We start from the raw sequence: 23,557 nt of genomic DNA on the forward strand, positions 1-23,557 counted from the left end.
CATCCACGACCTCTTTGTTTCCCGCTCCCTCAACCTCCTAGCGATTATGGAAACCTGGATCCAGGCCACTGACTCTACCTCCCCTGCTGCACTCTCCTACGGCGGTCTCACCTGGACCCATTCACCCAGGCCTAACGGTCGTAAAGGTGGTGGGGTTGGTCTGCTCCTGTCACCACAGAGCACCTTCCGAGTCCTCCCAAACCCCCCCTCCCTATCCTTCTCCTCCTTCGAGGCCCACTGCGTCCGACTATTCTCCCCAACCCCCCTGAAGATTGCTGTGATATACCGGCCTCCTGGATCCATACCCCGCTTCCTGGATGACTTCTCCTCCTGGCTACCCTTCTTTCTCTTCTCTGAGCTACCCACCATCATCCTTGGGGATTTCAACATCCCTGTCAACCTTGACAACCCGGACACAGCCCGTCTCCTCCACTTAACCTACTCCTTTGCACTTGCACAGTGCATACAATCCACCACCCACTCCAACGGTAATATCCTTGATCTCGTCTTCTCCAACCGCTGCACTCCCCACAACCTCACTAACACCCCCTTCCTTCTCTCTGACCACAACCTGATTACCTTCTCTATCTCCTCGTCCTCCAACGCCTACCCCTCCAAATGTCACACTACTACCAGCCGTAACCTCCGCAACCTTAACCCTGCCCCCCTCCACTCTGCAGCTGATCAACTCCATGACAGCATCCTCCCCCTGTCCTGCCCCGACTTGGCTATGACTGCCTACAACAACGCGCTCTCAACAGCCCTTGACTCACTAGCGCCTTTAAGCACACGCAACATCAGACCCGGACCGCTCCAGCCCTGGCAGACTGATCACACCAAAACCCTCAAACGACACAGTCATGCCCTGGAGCGACTATGGCGCAAAACCAAATCCCAACAAGCCTTCACCCGCTACAAATCTGCCTTCCACACCTACACCTCCTCCCTCCACGCTGCCAAACAAGCCTACTTCCTGACCCTCATCAAGGCCCTCTCCTCTAATCCTCACCGACTCTTCTCCACCTTCAACTTTCTACTCTCTACTCTCGCCACCCCCACCTCCACCCAGCACCTCACTCACTGCCCTTGAGATTGCCAATCATTTCAAAAACAAGATTGACACAATTCGCAAGGATATCGCCGCAACTCACACGCCCTCTCAACCCGTCCCCTCTCACACAGCTACCCCCTCATCCCCCCTCCCCCTCGACATAACCCGCAGGGACTTCGTCGCTGCTCAAACTCCTTCCAACCCCCTTTCCCCTCACTCAGCTACCCCCTCATTACCCCTCTCCCACGGCCCCACCACTGCTCTGACCTCCTCTTCCACCCCACCCTACATTCCTCATACTGAAGCTCCCCCAACACTCCGCACCTTTGACCTTACTACAATTGAGGAAGTCTCCAAGATCCTCTCTGATGCCCGCCTCACCACCTGCCCCCTCGACCCTATCCCCTCACAACTCCTACGACCTCCCTCCCCCTCCATCCTACGCTCCCTCACCCACATCTTCAATCTCTCCCTCTCCGGCACTTTCCCCTCCCCTTTGAAACATGCACACATCACCCCCATACTTAAAAAGCCCTCCCTGGACCCCAATGACCCGAACAACCTCAGACCCATCTCCCTGCTCCCAGTTACATCTAAACTCCTCGAGCGCCTAGTCTACACCCGCCTATGCTCTCACCTCAACGACAACAACCTCCTCGATCCCCTACAGTTTGGCTTCCGTCCCCTACACTCCACCGAAACTGCCTTACTCAAACTCTCCAATGACCTGCTAACCGCCAAAGCTAATGGCCACTATTCAGTGCTCCTACTCCTTGACCTCTCTGCGGCCTTCAACACAGTCGACCACCCCCTCCTCCTCAAAAAACTACACTCCCTTGGCCTCAGAGATTCTGCTCTCTCCTGGCTCTCATCCTACCTGTCACAATGCTCTTTCAGCGTTACCTATAATGCTACCACCTCCCTTTCACTCCCCCTCTCTGTTGGGGTCCCTCAAGGCTCTGTCCTCGGGCCCCTTCTCTTCTCCATCTACACCTCCTCCCTTGGCCAACTCATACACTCTCACGGCTTCAACTACCACCTCTATGCCGACGACACACAAATCTATCTCTCAACCCCCCACCTCACCCCCTCGGTCTCTGTCCGAATCACACACCTGCTGAGCGACATATCAGACTGGATGTCGCTCCACTTCCTTAAACTGAACCTCTCCAAAACCGAGTTTCTTGTCTTCCCCCCAGCCCGGACACCACCCCCCACTGACTTCTCTATCACATCGAACAACGCTACCATCAAACCCGCCCCGCAGGCCAGAGTACTTGGTGTCATTCTGGACTCCAACCTATCCTTCCAGCCCCAAGTCCAATCTTTAAAAAACTCGTGCAGACTCCACCTCCGCAACATCGCCAAAATACGCACGTTCCTAACTCCAGAAACCACTAAACAGCTCATCCACTCCCTCATCATATCACGACTCGACTACTGCAACTCCCTCCTCACTGGCCTGCCTCGCCGCTAGCTATCCCCCCTTCAGTCGATCCTGAATACGGCTGCCAGACTCATTCACCTTTCCAACCACTCCGTCTCCTCCACCCCCCTCTGCCAATCCCTCCACTGGCTTCCGATTGCGCAACGGATCAAATTCAAAATCCTAACGCTGACGTACAAAGCTGTCCACCATACTGCCCCGAAATACATCACTGACCTAATATCCAAGTACCGCCCAGCATGCACACTCCGCTCCTCACAAGACCTCCTTCTCTCTAGTTCCCTGGTCTCCTCCTCCCATGCCCGCCTCCAGGACTTCTCCAGGGTGTCAGCCATCCTCTGGAACTCCCTGCCCCAACCCATCAGATTATCACCTACTCTCCTCTCCTTTAGGCGCACCCTGAAAACCCATCTCTTCAGGGAAGCCTACCCCACCCCCTGCTAACTTGCCGACCTCCTTCACTCTTCCTACCACTCCATCCCCCACAGCTATCTCCTCCTGTGCCACCATCCCCTCCCTCCTAGATTGTAAGCTCGAAAGAGCAGGGCCCTCAATCCCCTCATGTTTTGCATTGTATTGGTATTGTTCTGTCACATGTTCTGTCCCCCTTTGTAATGTACAGCGCTGAGCGAACTATTGGCGCTTTATAAATACTGTATAATAATAATAATAATAACCCCTGCACCTTTCTCATTCCCCTTATTTTTGTCATGTTCTTTTTCTCTTCTACCTCTCTGCAGAATTACTGTTCCATTTAAGCCTTATTATCTCGGCTATAATGTTAGTGAACACACTACTGTCTCTTGACGTAATCCATGTAATATGTCTTCCCTACTTAGGACTAAGGCAGAGTACACATGATTAATTTCTTTTATTCAACCAGTTGGCTAAACCAAACAAAATAAATAATCCAATCCCCGCATCCACACATTTGATGTGGATGGGCATATCCCTCCTGTGCCAGCACTGATCAAGCGAAAATTTTCCAGCAGGCCGCTGAACTGGCTGAATTTCAAACCATCTATGGCTAGCTTAAAGCAGGCCATAGACCATAGTTGATCGATCAATCAATTTGAGTACAACCAGCCTTTCAATTTTACATGCGATTATTGCTAGCGGCTATTATAGCCACTAGCAGCAATCACTGTATTCTCCCAGCAGGGACGGCTCCTTCTGGCCCCCCCCCCCCCGCCAGGAGAACACAATAATTCCACTGGGGGGGGGGGTTCGCTCATCAAAACTGACTGTGTTGATGTAACCCATGGTTGCAGTAAAGAAAATTACCCCAACTATGGCCAGCTTAACCACTTCCCGTCCAGCCCATGTAAATAAACCGCGGGACGGGAGCACTGCCGAAGCAGGTTGACGTTTGTAAATGTCTCCCCGCATCCATTGCCTGTGCGCGCTCCCATGGGGGCACTGGACGGAGAGGAGGAGCCAGGAGTGCTAGTGAAGGACCCGAGAAGAGGAGGTTCCATTGCACAGAGCAGGTAAGTATAGAGATGTTTTTTTTTTTTTGTTTTTTTTAAATCCTTTACAATCACATTAAGTCTCCCTGCATTACTAGTCCTTTCCAGTTTACCAATTTTTTATAGTCATTTAGACTGTATTTTTGCCTTATTTTGGAATTGAATGTAGGTTTCTTTTGCTGTATGCTGCATTGTGTCACACACTCTGTATCTTATCTGTTATTTTTCTCAAGTAGTGAAAGAAAAAGGGCAAAGGATAAAATCCAGCCACATTAGTGACAATGTAGCAGCCAACCAGAGTTCCTTTTACAGTAGAGTAAGATATGATTGTTGTTTAGATTTTAATATACTTTGCATATTATTATTACTTGCAATTCCTTATTGGCCAAGTCTGTTGATTTCAAGAAAGAGCGATTGTATTTACAGCATAACTAAATAGAAAAATGTTTTTTTTTTCTTGTTCTGCCCTAAAAAAATGTTCTTGGAGTGAACATGTCCTTTTATCCTTGAAGGGCAAAGTAATACATTCCTTTAACAGACTTCTTCCCCAGCCTTCTAATGCCTGGTGCATACAGAGGGTCTGGTGGGGAGGTCTCTGTACTAACTATGCAATTTTAGTACAGCAATCTCCCCACCGAACTATTGACTGCGGGACTGCCCAGCCAGAATACACTTGTCAGCGCTTGCAGTCAATTGTTGATCTGATGTTTTTTTGGCATGCCCATACTACAGAAGCCTAATGTTCAGCCTGCTTCTGTCTGACAGGCTGCTGTACACACAGGTGGAATGTTGACCGGTTTCTGTTGAACTGGCCGATATTTGGTCGGTGTGTACCAGGCATTATACTCTATCACTGCTCCATTTAGTTTGAGTCTGAAGACAGCAACTGAGTTATCACAGGGCTAAGGACTCTCTACCCACCTCCACAGTATAACATCAGGTACTTGAGTGACCAATTGCCAAACACCAGTGATATCATATGGAGAGAAGGGAATCAAGGTACCTTTTCCCCATGCCCAGATCCATTGCTCCCCACAGCTGAACTGAGCAGTGTGGGAGCAGAAAGAAAGTGAGTATTTGTAACTGAGAAGAGCACCAATTCATTTAACCTTCACTTTAAATCAGAGTAGAGTAGTTATTTATAATTTTTTTTTAATTAAAATTATTATTAAAATAACCAATCTTTCTCAAGGAAGGCTGGTCAGGGGACACTGCTTTCTTTAGAAAGCAGTGTCCCCTGACCAGCCTTCCTTGAGAAAGATTGGAGGTATCCAATCAAAACATGTCGGTATAGGCAGGAGGTGATGTCACCAGTGTAGAGGCATTGCTGTGGAGTGTGTACTTTTTATCAGAGTTTTTTTACTATTGCATACATGCTGGTTGCCAGTGGCCAGGGTCCAACCTGTTTGTGTTTAGTTGATTAGTGCTCCTCTTCCTTGCTCTGCTCCATTTGTACCTGTCATTAGACACACAAGCTTGCACTGTATTAGCAACATTGAAGCAACACAGCTCAGAAGCAACATGCAGCTGACAATATAGAGAGAGTGTCTTGTTTTATTGTTATTCATGTCATTAATTACTTTATGTTCATTTTTGCATGAAGGATTTGTGCGCGTGCTGCAATAATTGTTTATAGCAGATGTAGGCAACCTTTTCAGCATGGTACTGTATGTCGAAAAAGGTTTTAGAAGAAATTGAGAGCACCAGTTATATAAAAAATGTAAACTTTACACACTCAGTCATGAAAAGGAAATTTTATACAGTAAATGCTATTTGAATAATAGTCAGAAAACATTGCGCTTTCAAGGATGGTAAATGGTAACTTACCCCTTTTCCAGAACACATGTGCAGAACACGTGTGCTGTGAGGCAAGTATGGTAAAGTTGAAATGACTATATCAGTCAAGGACCTCTGCAAAATATACAGTTGAAAATGAAGTGTGAGAAGATAGTGGTCACCCTAATAAAGTTCTCTCAGATCAAATCCAGTCTCTGCACCTTCAGACCCTAAATCAGCCCTCATTCCTGTAACTTCATACCTCAGATCATCCCAATTCATGCACCTTCACACCTCAGATAACCCAAAATCCTGAACCCTTACACCTCAGATCACACTAATTCCTGCACCTTTAGACCTCAGATGACACCAGTTCCTGCACCCTCACCCTTCATATCACCCCAAAACCTGCACTTTCACACCCCAGATCAGCCCCAATTCCTGCACCTTCACACCTCAGATTAGCCCAATTTCTGCACCTTCACACCTCAGATTAGCCCAATTCCTGCACTTTCACACCCCAGACAGCCCCAATTCCCATTTCTTCAGGCCTAGATCAGCCCCAATTATTTCACCTTTACACCAGATTAGCTCCAATTCCTTCACTTTCACACCTCAGATCACCCCAATTCCTGCACCTCCAGACCTCAGATCAGTTCCAATTTCTGCATTTCCAGGCCTCAGATCAGCCCCAGTTCCTACACCTTCACATCTCAGCTCACCCCAATTACTGCAACTTCACACCCCAGTGATAAGCCCCAATTCCTGAACCCCCAGAACTCTGATCACAATTTCTGCACCTCCAGACCTCAGAGCACCCCATTTCTTGCACCTCCAGACCTCAGATCAGCCCCAATTCCTGCACCTCCAAGCCTCAGATCAGGCCCAATTTGTGCACCTTTACATCTCAAATCATCCCAATCCCTGCACCTTTAAACCTCAGATCACCCCAATTCCTGTGCCTTCACACCTCAGATCAGTCCTAGTTTCTGCACTTTCAATCCTCATGGTACCCCAACTCATACACCTCCTGACTTCAGTTCACCCCAATTCCTGCATTTTTACAACCCAGATCCACCCCAATTCCTATTCCTTCAGGCCTCAGATTAGTCCCTATTCCAGCATTTTCACAAATACCTGCATCTTTACACCTCTGATCATCTATAATTCCTGCACCCTTACAGATTATATCACCCCAATTCCTGGACCTTCACACTTCAGCTCGCCCCAAATCCTAAACCCTCACACCTCAGATCAGCCCTAATTACTGCACCTTCATGCCTCAGATCATCCCCAATCCCTGCACCTCCAGGCCTCAGATCAGCCCCAATTTCTGCACCTTCACATTTTAGCTCACCCTAATTCTTGTAACTTCACACCCCATTCTCCAGCTATAACTCCTGTGCCTTCAGGCATCAAATCAACCCTTCCTGCTCCTTCAGGCCTCAGATAAACCCCAATTCTTGATTCCCAAGATCTCTGATCACAATTCCTGCTCCTTCACATCTCAGATCACCCTCATTCCTGCACCTCTAGACCTCAGATCAGCCCCAATTCCTTCACCTCCAAGCCTCAGATCAGTCTAAATTCCTGCACCTCCAGACCTCAGATCAGCACCAATTCCTGTACCTCCAAGTCTCAGATCAGCCCCAATTTCTGCACCTCCAGGCCTAAGATCAGACCCTATTCCTGCACCTCCAGACTTCAGATCAGCCCCAATTCCTGCAGCTCCAAGCCTCAGATCATCCCCAATACCTGCACCTTCAAGCCTCAGATCAGCCCCGATTCCTGCACCTTCAAGCCTCAAATCAGCCCCGATTCCTGCACCTTCACGCCTCAGATCAGCTCCAATTCCTGCACTTTCATACCTCAGGTCAGACCCAAATTTTGCACCTTCACACCTCAGTTCGCCCCAATTCCTGCATTTGTACACCACAGATCAGCTTGAATTTCTGCTCCTTCAAGCCTAAAATCATTCACAATTCTTGCACCTTGTGGCATAAATGGACACGTCATTTCCACATAGTTTTTCCAGAAATGAACACCAGCCAATGCTCCAGTCAAGACAGCACTGCCTGTACCATGCAATAGAATTGGAGAATTGAGTATCAGTTCCTGCAATTCCTAATTCCTTTTTCTAAGATGGTAGTTACCAGTATATGTTCTGAAGTTGTAGTTCCCAATACAAGTTCAAAAGTAGTAGTCCCCAAACCTTGGTTTAAAGTAGTAGTTCCTCCTATTTGGATACAGCGATGAATGGCAGCAGCAGGAATCTGCTGATCCCTGCTGCTGTTTGTGACACCTGTGAACTGCTAGCTGCAGTCACCGAGCCTGTACAGTAGACTTTTATGACAAATTGTCGGAGGCCGTAGGTATTTGTGGCTGTTCACACAGCCGGTGATTATCTGTGGTGTTCGCTGCTGAATGCAGCATGAAGTGTAATCACTGACTGTGTGAACAGTCACGAACAGCTGCAGCACCCAGTAACCTGTCATTATAGTGTACTGTACGGGCTTGGCGACTGCCGCTAATTGCTCCCTGCTGTCAAAAACAGCAGCAGGAATGGGCAGATTCCTGTCACTGCCATTAGCACCGTGGTTATATGCTCGTGTGTATGTAGCCTAAATTAGTAGTTCCCAATAGCTGTTATGTCAGAAAGCCTTTAAAACTCTTCTCCCTCAACATTAAATCCTTCTTTGCATTGAGTTACTCATACAAGATTTCTGTGAAAGTGGTTAATAGCCATTTAAAGATAAACCTCTCTGGCTATATCCCCTCCAAGCTGAGCCAGGTGCATGAATGCTGAGGGAAAGAAATGTTTGGAGGGTGGGCAGATGAACCGATAGAAAAAGCCTGGCCATGAGCCGGCTCAGGCTAAAAGAGTGCTATACCACAGAGGAGGAAAAATACTGAATATAATTACTCTTTCAAAGTGAGAACAAGCAGCCTGGGAAATCCGACTCGACACAGCTTCAGTGTGGAGAGTGCAGCACAGGAACCGACACTAGCAGGTATAGAGGAGGGCGGGTACCAGCCGCACTGCTTCTTCTGTATGCAGCTGCTGGCCAGCTTTTTGTTTGGGAGTGGGTCTCCCAGAACTCCCCTTGGGTGCTGACCTTGGTGCTGTTCCATGCCACCTCTGGCACTAGTGTCGGGGGTTGCCTACTCCTGGTTTATAATGTTTAAATCAGAATACATTTTTAAATGTGTGAGTTTAAAGGGAGAAACAGACCTATAAAATGAGTAATGCACTAATGCAGTCTGTTTCTTCAACCAGAATCCACTGACTTCTAATGTGTGACCAAAATCAGCCATGAATGATCATGAATATTCATGTAGGTTGGGATATATATACATTTATATATGTTTGCTGGGGAAAGTCCTGTACTGCAGGTAGTTATTTAGAATGCAGAAACTGTGCTCCTAAATTAATTGTTAGTTATGTACATATACTTTTTAGCAGAGGTCTAGCTCTTATTACGAAATAATCATCTACAAAGATGCCTAACATTTTTTTTTAGAAGTTAACCTGATAAATTTTCAGCAGAGTTGTAATAGTACATATTCTAATGAACTACAGATAACTGCAACTTCCCCCAATCTAGCTGACTGTGGAACATTAGTTTCTATGTTATCTATTATAAACACGTCCCGATCCTGCCAGACCTCACCTGGCCAAGTCTCAGGGTATGTTTGATGGTATGAGTTACATGGTTCTAGCCAAAAACAATTGCCCCATTCCCACACTCTTAGATAAACCACTGTCCAAAGCACTCTACAGGCTTTGCATGCACATTTGGATAGTCCAAACCTGAATGTTTGCAGAAATATATTTTTTTACAAAAAAAAACTCTTAGCTGTTGGAGTATTACAGGACATTAGGAGCTCACTGAATATATAGTATTTTTCTGTACTTGTAGCAAGAGTAAAAACAAAGTGGAATATGCATGTATTGGAGAGAGGTTGGCAATGACAGGCACTGTATTTCTTTCAGTACAGGTTTTATTTACATATGGGGCTCTGTTATGTGATACTGTTATGCATGGAAGAGAACTTGTGTTCACTTCACTTGTGCACGGAGAAGGGCAGTGGAAAAACAGCTGCTGTCAGAGGTGGATTCTCCTCTCTTATCCCACTGAGCCATCCCACTTGCTCAAGGTGCAGATAAAACTGTAATGATTTTTGTCTATAGAACAATAACTTTCTATGCCGATCACCTCAGCTGTGCAACTTCGCTCAATTTTTGATACTCTACATGGAAAGGAACTGGGACCTGAAAGGTTAACTGTATCATATTAAAAACATTTTTACCTCAACTTTCTACACAGTTCCTGGAGGCCTTCAATGAGCTCACGGATGGTCATACCCTTTCTCCAGACTTGTTCAGGGCCAACATTTCCATAATACACAACGAGGGTAAAAAAAACCCTTAGCTGTACATGTTATAGGCCCATTTTCCCCTTGAACTGTGACCTCAAACTATTGCAAAGTTTCAGATTCCAGCAAATAGACTGTATCCCCTAATAGATTGTATCATCCACCTTGATCAATCCAGCTTCATATTGCTTAGAGAAACTTGTGATAACACTAGCATAGGGTCTATAGTGTTCTCCCCCAAAAAACATTTTGTATATAAGCCCAAACATGACTGTTTCTTTTTAATTCTGTGACAGGTCACATAACTGAACTCTCCTAACATGTTTTTTTTACTTCATCTAGTTTATTTTCATTGCGCTCTGCCAGTTTCCTGCCAAACTGAAACCAGCAAAGCATAATGTACATTTGTAATGCACACTGCTGAGGTAGATTTCTTCATGTTTTAAAGCAGAGGTGTGGCCATGATATAGCCATAGCCTTGTTTTTAAATGGACCGTTCTTATAACCTAAGTATATTGTCTAAGGTGTAACAGATGTCTTTATACATATGTACTCTATATAAAGGTAGCATGTCAGAGTGGTATACCTTAATAATGTCAACACAAAGAAACTAAAGTCTCTTTCACATGGGCAGCTTTTATACTGCCCATCTAAAACATAACATGCAGCTGGAAAGGACAGTACACATAGTTACATAGTTAGTCTGGCTGAAAAAAGACAAAAGTCCATCCAGTTCAACCATTAAAAAAAAAAAAGTTATAATCCTACACGCACAGTTGATCCAGAGGAAGGCAAAAAAAACCCCAGCAAAGCAGGATCCAATTTGCTCCTACATGGGAAAAAATTCCTTCCTAATCCTCCGAGAGGGGATATTCCCTGGATCAACTTTACCTATAAATGTTAGTGCCCAGTTATATTCTGTGTATCCAAGAAAGAATCCGGGCCTTTTTTAAAGCAATCCACTGAGCTGGCCAGAACCCACTCTTGAGGGAGTCTGTTCCACATTTTCACAACCCTTACTGTGAAGAAACCTTTCCGTGTTTAGAGATTACATTTCTTTTCCTCCAAACGTAAAGAGTGCTCCCTTGTTCTCTGTGATGACCTCAGGGTGAAGTCTACACCGAGTTCACTATATGAACCACTGATGTATTTATACATGTTGATCATATCCCCCCTTAATCTCCTCTTCTCAAGAGAGAATAAATTCAGTTCCTCTAATCTTTCCTCATAGCTGAGCTCCTGCATGCCTCTTATCAGTTTGGTTGCCCTTCTCTGTACTTTCTCCAATTCCCCAATGTTCTTTTTGTGAATTAGTGCCAAAAATTGAACTGCATATTCCAGATGAGGTCTTACTAATGATTTGTACAGGGGTAAAATGATATCTCTCTCTCTGGAGTCTATACCTCTTTTAATACAAGGCATTGGCATTGTATGCCATTATTAAGCTTGTGATCTACTAGGACTCCCAGATACTTGTCCACCATTGATTCCCCCGAGTTGTACTCCCCCTAGTATGTATGATGCAGGGGCGGACTGACCATTTGAGCACTTGGGCACTGCCCGAGGGTCTGGGGTCAGTAGGGGGCCCCATGAGATGCCCCTGGTACCTTTCATTGTCTTTTTCATAGGCTTTTTTGGGTGTGGGCGATGACACAGGGACCCCATGATCCCCTATTGCCCAGGGGCCCCATGAGTTGTCAGTCTGCCCATGGTATGATGCATGCATATTCTTAGCACCCAAGTGCATAACCTTACATTTATCAACATTAAACCTCATTTGCCACATAGTTGCCCAATTAAACAGTGCATTGAGGTTGGCTTGTAAGTTGGAGACATCCTGTAAGAATGTTATTCCTTTGCACAGCTTGGTGTCATCTACAAAGACTAAAATGTTATGTTTAATCCCAGACCTTATATTGTTTATAACTATATTAAAAAGTAAGGATCCCAACACTGAACCTTGGGGTACACCACTGACAACCCTAGACCATTCAGAGTATGAATCATTAACCACTATTCTCTGAATACGATTTTTTTAGCCAGTTTTCCAGCCATTTACATATGAATTTTTCCAAGCCCGTAGACTTTACCTTACAGATTAGCCATGTATGGGGAACTGTGTCAAACACTTTTGCAAAATCCAAGTATACCATGTCCAAGGTTTTGCTCACCTCCTCATAAAAAGAAATCAGATTTGTTTGACAACTTCTGTCTTTATTGAATCCATGTCTGTTCTGTTGCTTAAAATATTTTTTCCCAGCAAGACCCCAACAATAGAAGTTAAACTAACAGGTCTAATTACTTGGTAAAGATTTTTTATCCATTTTTAAATATTGGCACCACATTGGCCTTACGCCAATCCAGTGGTACTATGCCCGTCATTAAAAAGTTCCTAAAAATTAAAAACAATGGCTTTGAAATGACAGAGCTCAATTCTTTGTCTAAATATTTTTGGATCATATCAATTGTGAGCCAATGTGGATAATCTGGAGCTGTGTCAATACCATGCCCATTATGGACAAGAGCTCCTCCATGCTCCTTTGTATACACAGAGCTGAAGAAGGTATTTATTAAATTGGCCTTCTCTTTGTCCCCAGTCCCCCACTCTAGATTATTTTGTAAAGGGCCTACATGCTCAGACCGGACCTTTTTATTATTAATATATTTGAAGACTTTTTTGGGGGTTGGTCCTGCTATCTTTTGCAATCTGTCATTCGTTTTCAATTTTTGCAGCCTCTACTTCCTTTTTGCATATTCTGTTGTATTCTTTGTAATGTTTAATCTATGATATAGTTCCTTCAAATTTATATTTAATAAAAGCTCTTTTATCTTACAAGCTATATTATCTATACCTTTTTTAACTTTGGCTGTAAGCCACATAGGTTTGATTTTTAGCCTTTTAAACTTGTTGCCCATGGGAATATATTTTGCAGTATGTTCACATACAGTGTTTTTGAAGAACTACCATTTCTGTGTTATGTTCATTGATGCCAATATTCCCTCCCAGTCTAAGTCTTGGAGAGCAGCTCTCAACCTTGGAAAATTAGCTCTTAAAATTGAGTGTTTTTATTTTCCCCATATGTGCTTGCTGTTTACAACTAATAATAAATGAATTCATGTTATGGTCACTGCTACCCAGATGTTCTTTTAATGTGGACATTCATAATAAGCTCTGCATGATTTGAGATTACTAGGTCCAGCAGAGCATCATTCCTGGTTGGGGCATCTATGAACTGTACCATAAAATTGCCCTGTAGTAGGTTTAAAAATGTTTGCCCTTCAACTGTTCCTGCAGTATCATTACTCCAGTCAATTTCCGGGTAGTTAAAATCCCCCATTATTATAACTGTCCCAGCCCTTGTGATCTGTGCAAGGAGCTGAGTCTCCACCTCCTCATTAACACTGGGAGGCCTATAACAAACTCCAATGATTACCTTTGTAGTTCTACCCATAATGCTTCAGCCTCATCACACTCTCCATCAACTAGGCCCTCTTTCACACTCGCTCTGAGATCACTTCTCACATAGAGACAGACACCTCCACTTTACCCTGTCTCACTGAAAGAGAACATAGCCAGGAATATTAATGGCCCAGTCATGTGAAGAATGAAGCCAAGATGCAGCAATACCAATTAACTCATAGTTCTGTTAATGCACCAAAGCATCCAACTCACCTATTTTGCTTGGCAGACTTCTGGCATTGGTGAACAAACACTTTAATTCATTGACACATTGTGTTCACGTATTTTGCATATTTTTTATTTTCATATAAATGGTACCACGTCCACTGGTTGTTTGTAACATGGGAACCTTCTTATCATCTATCATAGCCCTCCCCCATCTTTCCCTAATCTACTGTACTAAAGTACTGACCCCTGTCTGATCTGTCTACCCCATTATAATATAATTCTTCCCCCCCCCCCTTGATCCTAGTTTAAATACTCCTCCAGCCTTCCCGTAAACCTCTTCCCCAGCACAGCAGACCCCCTTCCATTTAGTTGCAAACCATCGCTAGCATATAGGTTGCACCCCACATAATTTTATCATGGCAAATTTAACTCAGCATACCAAATTTGACAGGCGCACCACTCGTCTAACTTGTCCCAGCTAAGAAAAAGTATCGGTGCTCATCATGTAGGAGGACCCTTCCTGTAGGTGGTAAGCTTTAATATGGCTGCTGGTGTATATTCATTCATACACATATATTTCATGAAAACCACAGACCAATCTTTATGCTATTGTTTTTTGCCAAATTTGCGAGGATAGCCAAATGTCACACATTTTACTTTGCAAGTGGCCAAAACTTTACATGTTAAACTTCATGTTTCTGTCAGCTACTACACACCTTTTTAAATACACTCAGAAAAGAAATAGTGGGACTTTTAACCATGCTACATTTTTATTGCTTATTCCTGAGATTGTAACACTGTTAAAAGTCCCTCTTTTTTTTTTTGTGTGTGTTTTTTCTGTGTGTATTTCTATAGTCAGTTTTGGGATAAAGGCATACCTAAATTTTGGACCAAACCTGAGCTCATCGTTAATTGCTACAACTTTCTCTTAGTATAGCTTACTCCAGAGGAAGCCGTTTGTTCCAGCCAATTGCTACTCTTGGCAAATAATCACTAACAATGGCAAATTATAAATGGCAATTTAGTAGCTTGATTGAGCCACTAAAATCTTTGCTCTAGTCTAATGAGGTGACTGTCACAAGTTAGCTTGCAGCCTTTTGTGTGTCTACTCTTACCTCCATGCTGCTCTCGATTCCTTCACATGTGTGTTGTTCTGTGCTCACCTATGGGCGTCGTCTGCTATTCCCTTGGGTTTATGTCCTTCTCTTCCATCACTTCCTGTCCCACCTCCTTGTCTGCCTGTCTGTTTAAGATGTGCTCAGACTAGGCCACATTGCCTGAGCAACTATTGTTGTTGGAGCTCCCCAGTGTTCTTCTGAATCCGTTTAGTATATCCGTGTACCGACCCCGGCTTCATCCCTGACACTCCTCCTGTATTGTCTATCCGTGCACCGACCCCGGCTCGTTCCTGACATCACTAGTGTTCCGCCTGTCCTGACCTTGGCTTGCCTACTGTATATCCTGTCTCTACTCCCATTGCACCCTGCTCCCGCTTGCGGTCTCTTCTACCTCAGCTGGGTGTACCCGGGGGGCCGCAACCTGGTTCCAGCCTGCTCCAAGTCCATCCCCACCATCAGGGTCCCTGGTAAACAAGCAGGCTGGGGCTTAGACCCCGCCCCTTGGGGAACCCCAAGCTGTGGTTTTATAGAGCTCACTACCATAGACGTGACAGTGACTGATAGCAAATTGTTAAATCTATAAATAGCAAGAGATTTTAATCACCCTTAAGGCTAAACTCTTACTCTTCACTTTTCTACTCAGCAATTACATAAGCAGATGACCTACCAGCCCATCTTCATTTGAACCACGATGGCCTAATGGGATATCTCTACCATTTTCATCAGAAGCTTTTATTTCTATACCAATACTGGATTCAGATTGTTTAAGCCAGTTTTGCAGTGCAGCTTTCACATCAAAGCTTTTCCAGACACCAGGTCCAGGGGCCATCTCAAGCTTCAGTGCCCGGATTCCAGTAGCTCTTGTGCCATCGTTTGATGATCTTGAAAGTCTGAATGTCTGCACAAAAACTGTGGTATGTCTTTGGACTGGCTTCAAATAAATCCAAAGCTGAGCTTTTGCTATTTTATTGTACTGCATTATAGAGCTGAATTTGAAGTAACAACATTTTTGTTTCTCTGTAGTTGAAAGGTCATCTGTAAAAAAACAAACAAAAAATAAATAAATAAATCTTTACTGGATCACATTGCAGAAAAGATTTAAAAAGGTTTAGCAATTTGCAACTTAAGGTGAGGAATTTGAGAGGGGTTCGTATGTAAAGATTTTAGCAGGTGTAACAGGGTTCGCTTGGCAGCGGGTGTGTGACCCCCTGGATGGGTGCACAACACAAAAACACAGGCACAGCACAACAGTGGAGGTGAAAAAACAAAAAGGTGCAGTTTATTTACAATATTTACAGGAAAACGTCAAACCAAAAAGAAACATCAAATCCTGGCCAACTTGGCTACTTACTGTACAATTAGCTTCCCTAGCTATCCACCAGGTACAGCCTGATACTATACCTAGTCCCTGTTAGTTGGAGGCTTAGCCACACAGGCTTTTGTCTCACTGTACACAGATAGTATGTTGCTCCCCAGTCAGTTCAGGTACAGATCTGGTCCCAGGTTGGAGCAACTCCCTAAGCAGGCTGGGAAGTTTTATAACGGCCTAATGAGCCCAATACCTTCAGCTGAGCTCATTACCTCAGTGCTGAAGGACTCAGCACTTCCCCCTAGTGGAACAAATCCCCATAGAGTCTAAACCTTGGACAAATGTATTGTCCATCCAGGACGCAACCAGGTGATTTCACCTGCCTTATTCGCACAGGAATAAGGTCGTATAGGAGATAATTTTACTTGGATGCGTTTTTAACACAGGAATGTACTACAGTGAATGTAAACCCTAACTGAATGGCACTGAGTTTATTTGTGTCATACACAAACTACTGTTTTAAAGTACTTGTATCTTCATCCTTTGTTGCATCTCAGCATTGCCAATCTTCTGAAGCCTCTTTGCAGCTATGATCTTTTTTCATGAATGCACACCAGCAGCTGCACATCTCCCAATTGTTCTCTTGGTTGTGACCAGAGATGAGCTCAGGCATGTTTGGACATAAGTTTGAACTTGCCTGAATTATCCTGCCAGGAAGCTGTCATAGACAGCCATCAGAGGTGGCAATGGCATTCCCCATCTTGCAGCCTCATATATACAAGGGATGTGCATATGTTTGGCTGTGGGGCAGGAAATGCCTCTGCTGCCTATGATGGGTTGTCGGCTTTGACAGCTTCACAGTGGGATGGCTCAGGTGGGCTTGGACTCATGTCTGAACACGCCTGAGGTCACCACTAATAATGACAATAGTTAAACATATCTGCACAATGTGTGTTGGCATAGCCCCTCTGTAATTAGAGTAACTGAGAGGAGAACAACACAGGAGAAAATGGGAGGCAGGGATAGAGTGCTGTCACTATATAACAGGAAGTGCCAGAACAAGGACTTTAATGACAGGAATAAAATATATTATTTCATTAAAAGCTGCAGGTTTATAATCTTTGAAAACTACTTTTGAAACAACATGCACATGGTAAAGCTTGCTATATTTTGCAATTCCTTTATGTATCCAAAGGTTGCATAGTACAATATATGAAAGAATATGGCGTTGAAGGGTATATAGGCAACCAAAATATCAGTAGCAATGGCTAGACAGCAAAGTTTACTTATCTGAAAATTAACATGTGAGAGTAGAACAGACTTCCGGTCAAATATCAGACAACAAGACCTAAATGTTACTGCAAGAATCGACAAATAGCACCTTTGACAAACTCATACAGATATAAAAGTTGGAATGCAACCAAATATGAAAAATGAAAGTAAACAATACCAGGATTTCCAAATGGATGTTGAGGGCCAAAAGAAAAGACCCGTAAGGAAATATTTCACCATGTAGGCAGGAAATACTGGCAGGGAGGCAGCATAAAGCTGCAAATGGTATGTCTCATAACTAGTTGGAAAAAGTAGAGTGATGGAGGGAGATGGAGAAGAGAGCAGGGAAATGTAAGGAAGGAAAGAAGTGTGGAATAAAAGATTGAGAGCAACAACTCTAGCTAAAGAAATGAGAGAAGTGTGGAAACAGTCGGTGTTGTGCACCAGGACAGCCCTAAAAAACCCTAGAGAATCAGAAAAGCAAAGCAAGGGTTCTATCTCTTGCCCAGGGCCCATCAATATAAATGTAGTATTTGCACGGTCTCCAGGTATCCTGAAAAATCTCCTCCCGTTCATATAATGTGGCCGTGAGGTCCTCCATGTTCCTGAGTTCATAAATTTTGGAGTACCAAAGGGACCATGTAGGTGGGTTCACAGATCTCCAGCAAAAGGGGATAGAGGCCTTCGCTGTGTTTAAGAGATGGATCGTTAAGGAGACCTTATACTTTTTGATGGGACGTTCCATGAGGTGCAGCAGACCGGATTCTCTGTTAAATCCACATTCGTCATCAGAAGTTTAATGATGCTAGTCACTGCTTGCCAAAGCGGTCTATTTTTGGGGCAGGTCCAGAAGATGTGGAACATCGTTCCTCAATCAGTATCACATCGCCAGTGCAAGTCCGAGATGTGTGGAAAAATACGGTGTAATGTCGTTGGCACCCTATACCACCTAGTGAGGATTTTATGACTGGTCTCTTGGACCTTGGTGGCAATACAGGATTTCTGTGCGAAATGGAGAATTTCTCCTTTTGTGAATCAGAGAAAGGTAGGGGTGAAATCCTTCTTTGGTCGGGTCAGGGCAGCATAAAGGGTTGAGAGGCAGTGGCGGATCAGTTCCCTTCAGTGACAGATACTTTCCAGTTCTGTAAGTTGACAGTGAATGCCCAGTGGACAAGAACAGTGACGGAGAAAATGTCTAAGCTGTAGGTTGTTCCAGAAGTCTAGAAGCAGGTCCACAGCATTGGCAAGGACAAAAGAGGAGAGCTTGGCATCAGTCTCCAGGAAATCCTAGAGGTGGAGATGACCACCTGACAACATGCATTGAATTTGAGAGCTGTCAAACGACAGTGGGGAAATTGAGGAGCCGTGAAAGGCCTCTTTAGAGACCATCAAAGTGCTTCCGAGGGTGGGATGGTCAGTAAGGTCTCTTGGTAACTGCAAGGAAATCCAGGGCCAGCTTTTCGCAGTGGCACGGGAATCCTCCAATTCCATCGCCACCCAATGTTTTGCCTTAGCATGACAATGCCAGTCCACCAGCCTAGTAAGATGAGCCACTCTATAATAGACTTGGATGTCAGGGAGGCCAACTCCACCCTAATGTTTGGAAATATGAAGGAGTTGGAGATGGGATTTTCTGTGGGACCATACAAACTCCCAATAGAGGGAATTCACTCGTTTAAAGAACCTGGGTGGTTGTCAGATGGGGAGGGCCTGCAGGAGATAAAGTACCCTAGGCAATACCATCATCTTGAGGATGTTACAACGACCGAACTAGGTTAAGGTAAGAGAATGCCAACAGAGCAAGTCAGCGCTCATAAGGAGGAGCAATGGTTCAAAGTTAACCTCATAAAGGGTGGCAGGGTCAGAGGTAATACTGACTCCCAACTAGCAAATACAGTCAGTAGCCCAATGAAAGGGAAAAGAGGGACGAAGGCATCCAATTATATCTGGAGTCACCAAGATGTTAAGGCAGAGGATTTGGATAAATTGATTTGAAAATATGAGAGTGCTCCATGCAGATTGAAGCAAATTCGGCAAGGACACTAAAGGATCTGTCAAGAAGAATAGGTCATCCGCAAAGGCGGCTACTTTGAGGGTGTCGGAGGCCTTATAGAAGCCCAAAATGCCAGAATCTGGTCTTACTGCACAAAGAAAGGGCTCAAGATATTATAAAGATCAGAGGAGAGAGCAGACATCCCGGCGGGTGTTATTTGTGATCTAAAAAAAGTCAGACCTCGTTTCATTAACTTTAATGGCATCCAAGGGACAGGAATAAATGGAAAGATCTAGCTCAACAAGGCAGACCTCAGCCCGATATGTTTTAAAAGTAGTATGCGTGAACTATCCATAGACAGCAAGAGAAGGGGATGGCGGGAAGTCCTGGTAGCACAAATCAAGTTGTGGACCCAGATCGTGTTATCCCTAGGTTCACAGAAAGGTAGGAATCCTGCCTGATCCCGATGAACGAGACATGGGATTTGAGGGAGTAACCGATTAGCCAGAATTTTGGCAAACAACTTCAGGTCAGAATTAAAGAAGGCAAGCCGGTGGTAATTCCTGCATTGAGAAGGATCCTTTCCCCCCATGGGGATTAAAGAGATGTAGGCCTGTAGGGCATTCAGAGGCATAGATTTCCCCTGAGTAATGAAACTGAGAGCAAGGACCAGGTGGAGAGACAATATCTCTTATAATAGGCTGGGGTAAGGCCATCAGGACCAGGAGCTTTTTTGGGCTTGTATTGGGCCAGAGCCACCCCTAGCTCTTTCACTATAATTGGTTCCTCATGGACCTCAGGGGGAAGGGATAGCATACCCGAGGCTGCTATATAAGACTGCATCGTTGATGACCAAGATTGTAAAGGCTGTGATAGAAGTTTCGGAATTCCGTTGCCATCGCAGTGGAGGTAGTCAATTTCTGTCCAGAGAAGACCTGTATATGTGAAATATAGGTGTTAGTTCGGGGTTCCTGTAGGGTCTGAGCCAACAACGTGCCTGGTTTGTTTGAAAATTCAAACATACTGCGGTGGGCCAATGCCAGTTTTTCTTCATCTTATGGTAAAGAAGGGACCATAACTCTTCCTGGACTCTGAGAAGATCCTGACAGGTGACAGCATTCTAGTCTGCGTAGTTCAACCAATAGCTCGTCTGACAGCAAGTGCACTCACTGTTGAAATGTGCCACAATTCTGATCAAATGCATCCCATACCACCAATTTGTGGGCCTCCCAGACAACCAATGGGTTGTCTACCGAGTCACGGTTGATGGAAAAGTATTCCATCAAGATCAACTGCAGTGTGGGGCAACAGTCTGGAGACTGTAACAGGGTCCCATTCAGCTTCCACAATGGGATACTGTGCAGAATCAGGTCCAATTGAAGGGTTAGATTAACTGGAGCATTGATCAGAGAAAGAAATCACATCCATTTGTGCAGATGCCACTCTACATAGAGCTTGATGGGAACATAGAAGATAGTCAAGAAACAAGTAGGTATGATGAACTGGGGAGAAAAAGGAGTAGCCTCGTTAATGAGGGTTCGGCAGTCACCATGAGTCTACCAACTTCAGAAGCTGCAAATCCCCCTTCAGACGTTTAAGACAGGAATAGAAAAGAAGAGAGGAACCCCGCGACACATCTAGTAATGGATCCACTACAAAATTAAGATCCCCTCCAAAGACCAAGATTCCTTCTGAAAATTCCAAAAGAACCAGTAGGAGGTCCTGCAGAAACTGAAGGTAGTCAAGATTGGAGAAATAGACATTGGCAAAAGTGATATGAACATCCTGGATCTTCCCCTTAAGCAGGAGAAAATGGCCCTGGATGTCCAGCTGCACCACACTAAATGCCTAAGGTACTGATTTGCCAACCAAAATACTGACTCCTTTAGATTTAGAGATGAGGAAGGACAGTGATATGCCCACAGAAAGTCCCTATTGGTCAATTTGGGGACATTGTCACTTTTGAAATGCGTTTCCTACAGAAGAGCAAATTGGGTTTTACCCTTCTGAAGGTCAGCCAGGAGTCGGGAGCATCTTTCTGGGACATACAGACCTCTTTCATTGAGGGTGGAGATCTTAAGGATGCCCATGGCAAACTGCAGAGAGACACTCTGGCAGGAGAACTAAAACTATAGATCCCACCAGATAGCCATGGGCGAGAGATTGACAACCTAGAAAAAAGGTGCAGAGAGAGAGAAAATGAGAGGGTGGAAAGGAAAGGGGGAAATATAAAAAGGAGGAGGGGGAAAGAGTAAAAGGGAAAAGGGAAGGGAGGTGAAGAAAGGATCAGGAGGGATAACAATCACAGATCGAGGGAAAGAGACCCTGTCGGCTCAGTAAAGGAAATAGCAAGGAGAGGGGAGGGGATAGAGGAAGGAGGAGGAGGAGAACTCTACAAACAGGTATCACTCAGGTCCCTGATGGGGTGCACTAGGCACTCATAGAGAGAGATGCCCTAACGGGTGGATGGTAAAATGCACAGGTGGAAAAACACAGATATTCAAAAAATCAATGTTTCAGAATAATGAAGATGCATGGATTAGGGATCCAAAAAAGTCATAATAATCATAATGAGGAGTCAACACTACTGCAGCCGTAAGCCTCTGAAAAACCTATACTTCAAAACTCGGTGGAAGGAGAGCATAAGGGTGACTGATAGATGCTCTGAGCCAATCATTGTTACAGGCAGCCATAGTGGTTAAACAAAAGACAGTCCCCAGCATCCACCCTGGCATCAGGAAATTAAAGAAATTCCAAAATTCAAACCAATGCCAAGGGCTATTGAACATACATACTGATCACTTTTTTTTTTCGACTCAGTGTATAAATACACCACATAGCAGTACAGTCTCAATCATACAATAAATACATTCACTCAGCGGTATGATGCCAAATGTGATGTGTGAAGCAAAAGTTACCTGAACCATGCATGACCCGCTTACCCTGAAACAGTTTATTGGCCCCCTAAGGTTCCACCGGAGTAACTAGTGGCGTGATGGTAGGCGCGCAGTGCCTGGGTTAGACCCCTGTCCCATACGTCCTACATGGCACCACAGCATAAACCATAAGATGCAAAAACATTACCAATAAAAAAAAATTCAATAAGCAATGGATGTGATGGGGGGTAGGAAGGAGGGCTGAGGGAGGGGAAAAGGGAGGGGAAAAAGAGTTCACAGGTCCGAAGCTTTATTGAAAGGGAAGGGGAAATCTTCAGATGTCCTCTTCCTCCTTGAAATCCATCAGGCTATAGTCTCTGAGCTGACTGTGGACTAGTCTGTGACAGTTCTCAATGGACATCATCTCCCGCTGGTGGATGAAGTGCTTCCTGGCATACCATAAAGCATCCTTGAAGCAACACTGCCCCCGCCAAGTGACATCAATGTCCTCCAGAATAAAAGAGAACAGAAAAGTCTGTTCAGCACACCAAAGTGTATGATGGCTGCCTATGGCACAAAGTCCTTGAGTGCTGGTTTCAAGGTCCTGAACAGGTTCTGAGCAAAGGGGCACTCCAAGAAATACTGATCACTTAGTAATAATTATATAACAATATGGAACTGCAGGATAGACCTCATAGCCCCACCAAGTAGCCAAAGCCTACATCATAGGGAGTAAAATAAGATAAGGGAGAGGAGAGGAGCGAAGCAGAACTCCAGCTCTTTCCAGATGTAGGTAACGGGGGAGCTATTGTCCAGCAACCAGTCCTGGCTCAACATGCAGAAAGCCATGGGTAAGGAGGTCCATCCAAGGTTAAAAAAGGCACTATACAGAGTGACCCAGGCCACACAAGATAAAAAGAAAAGAGGGAAGGGCATCCACAACCAAATAATTATTAATCAGTAACAGTGACAAAACCGGGGCCCAGAGAATGTAGACCAGTCAAATGAGGGCTTCTAACTCTAATTCCAGGCTTCTAACCTATGTATCAGGTCAAAAGAAAATAGAGAAGGGAAAGAGACCATTGGACACCATGGAGGCAAAGTGACTGGTAAACCAACCCCCAAAGCTACCTTAATGGGGCTGAGACCCTCAGAACCCAGGTCATACAAAAAGAAGGGGGGTAGGGGCCTGAGCATGTCATTGGCAATAACAAATAGGTAGAAAAACCAAATATTAAAGA

At 44.6% G+C, this 23,557-nt stretch overlaps 1 protein-coding gene across 2 annotated transcripts in view; it reads right to left on the minus strand.

The window, feature by feature from the left end:
- Positions 1-23,557, minus strand: part of MSTN (myostatin) — a 45,890-nt gene that overhangs the window by 11,980 nt on the left and 10,353 nt on the right. Inside the window, exons 2-3 of one of the 2 annotated variants that reach the window (XM_089690210.1) lie at positions 15,534-15,901; positions 5,795-5,878 (exon numbers count right to left, since the gene is read on the minus strand). In XM_089690210.1, coding sequence (XP_089546336.1) covers positions 5,795-5,878; positions 15,534-15,901 — 452 coding nt within the window. The remainder of the gene's footprint in view (positions 1-5,794; positions 5,879-15,533; positions 15,902-23,557) is intronic. The other variant, XM_089690211.1, reaches the window with a different exon arrangement.

This window comes from Staurois parvus, unplaced genomic scaffold (assembly GCF_062004578.1).
Source record: "Staurois parvus isolate SC_StPar_1 unplaced genomic scaffold, SC_StPar_1.0 ptg000522l, whole genome shotgun sequence".
Lineage (NCBI taxonomy): Eukaryota > Metazoa > Chordata > Amphibia > Anura > Ranidae > Staurois > Staurois parvus.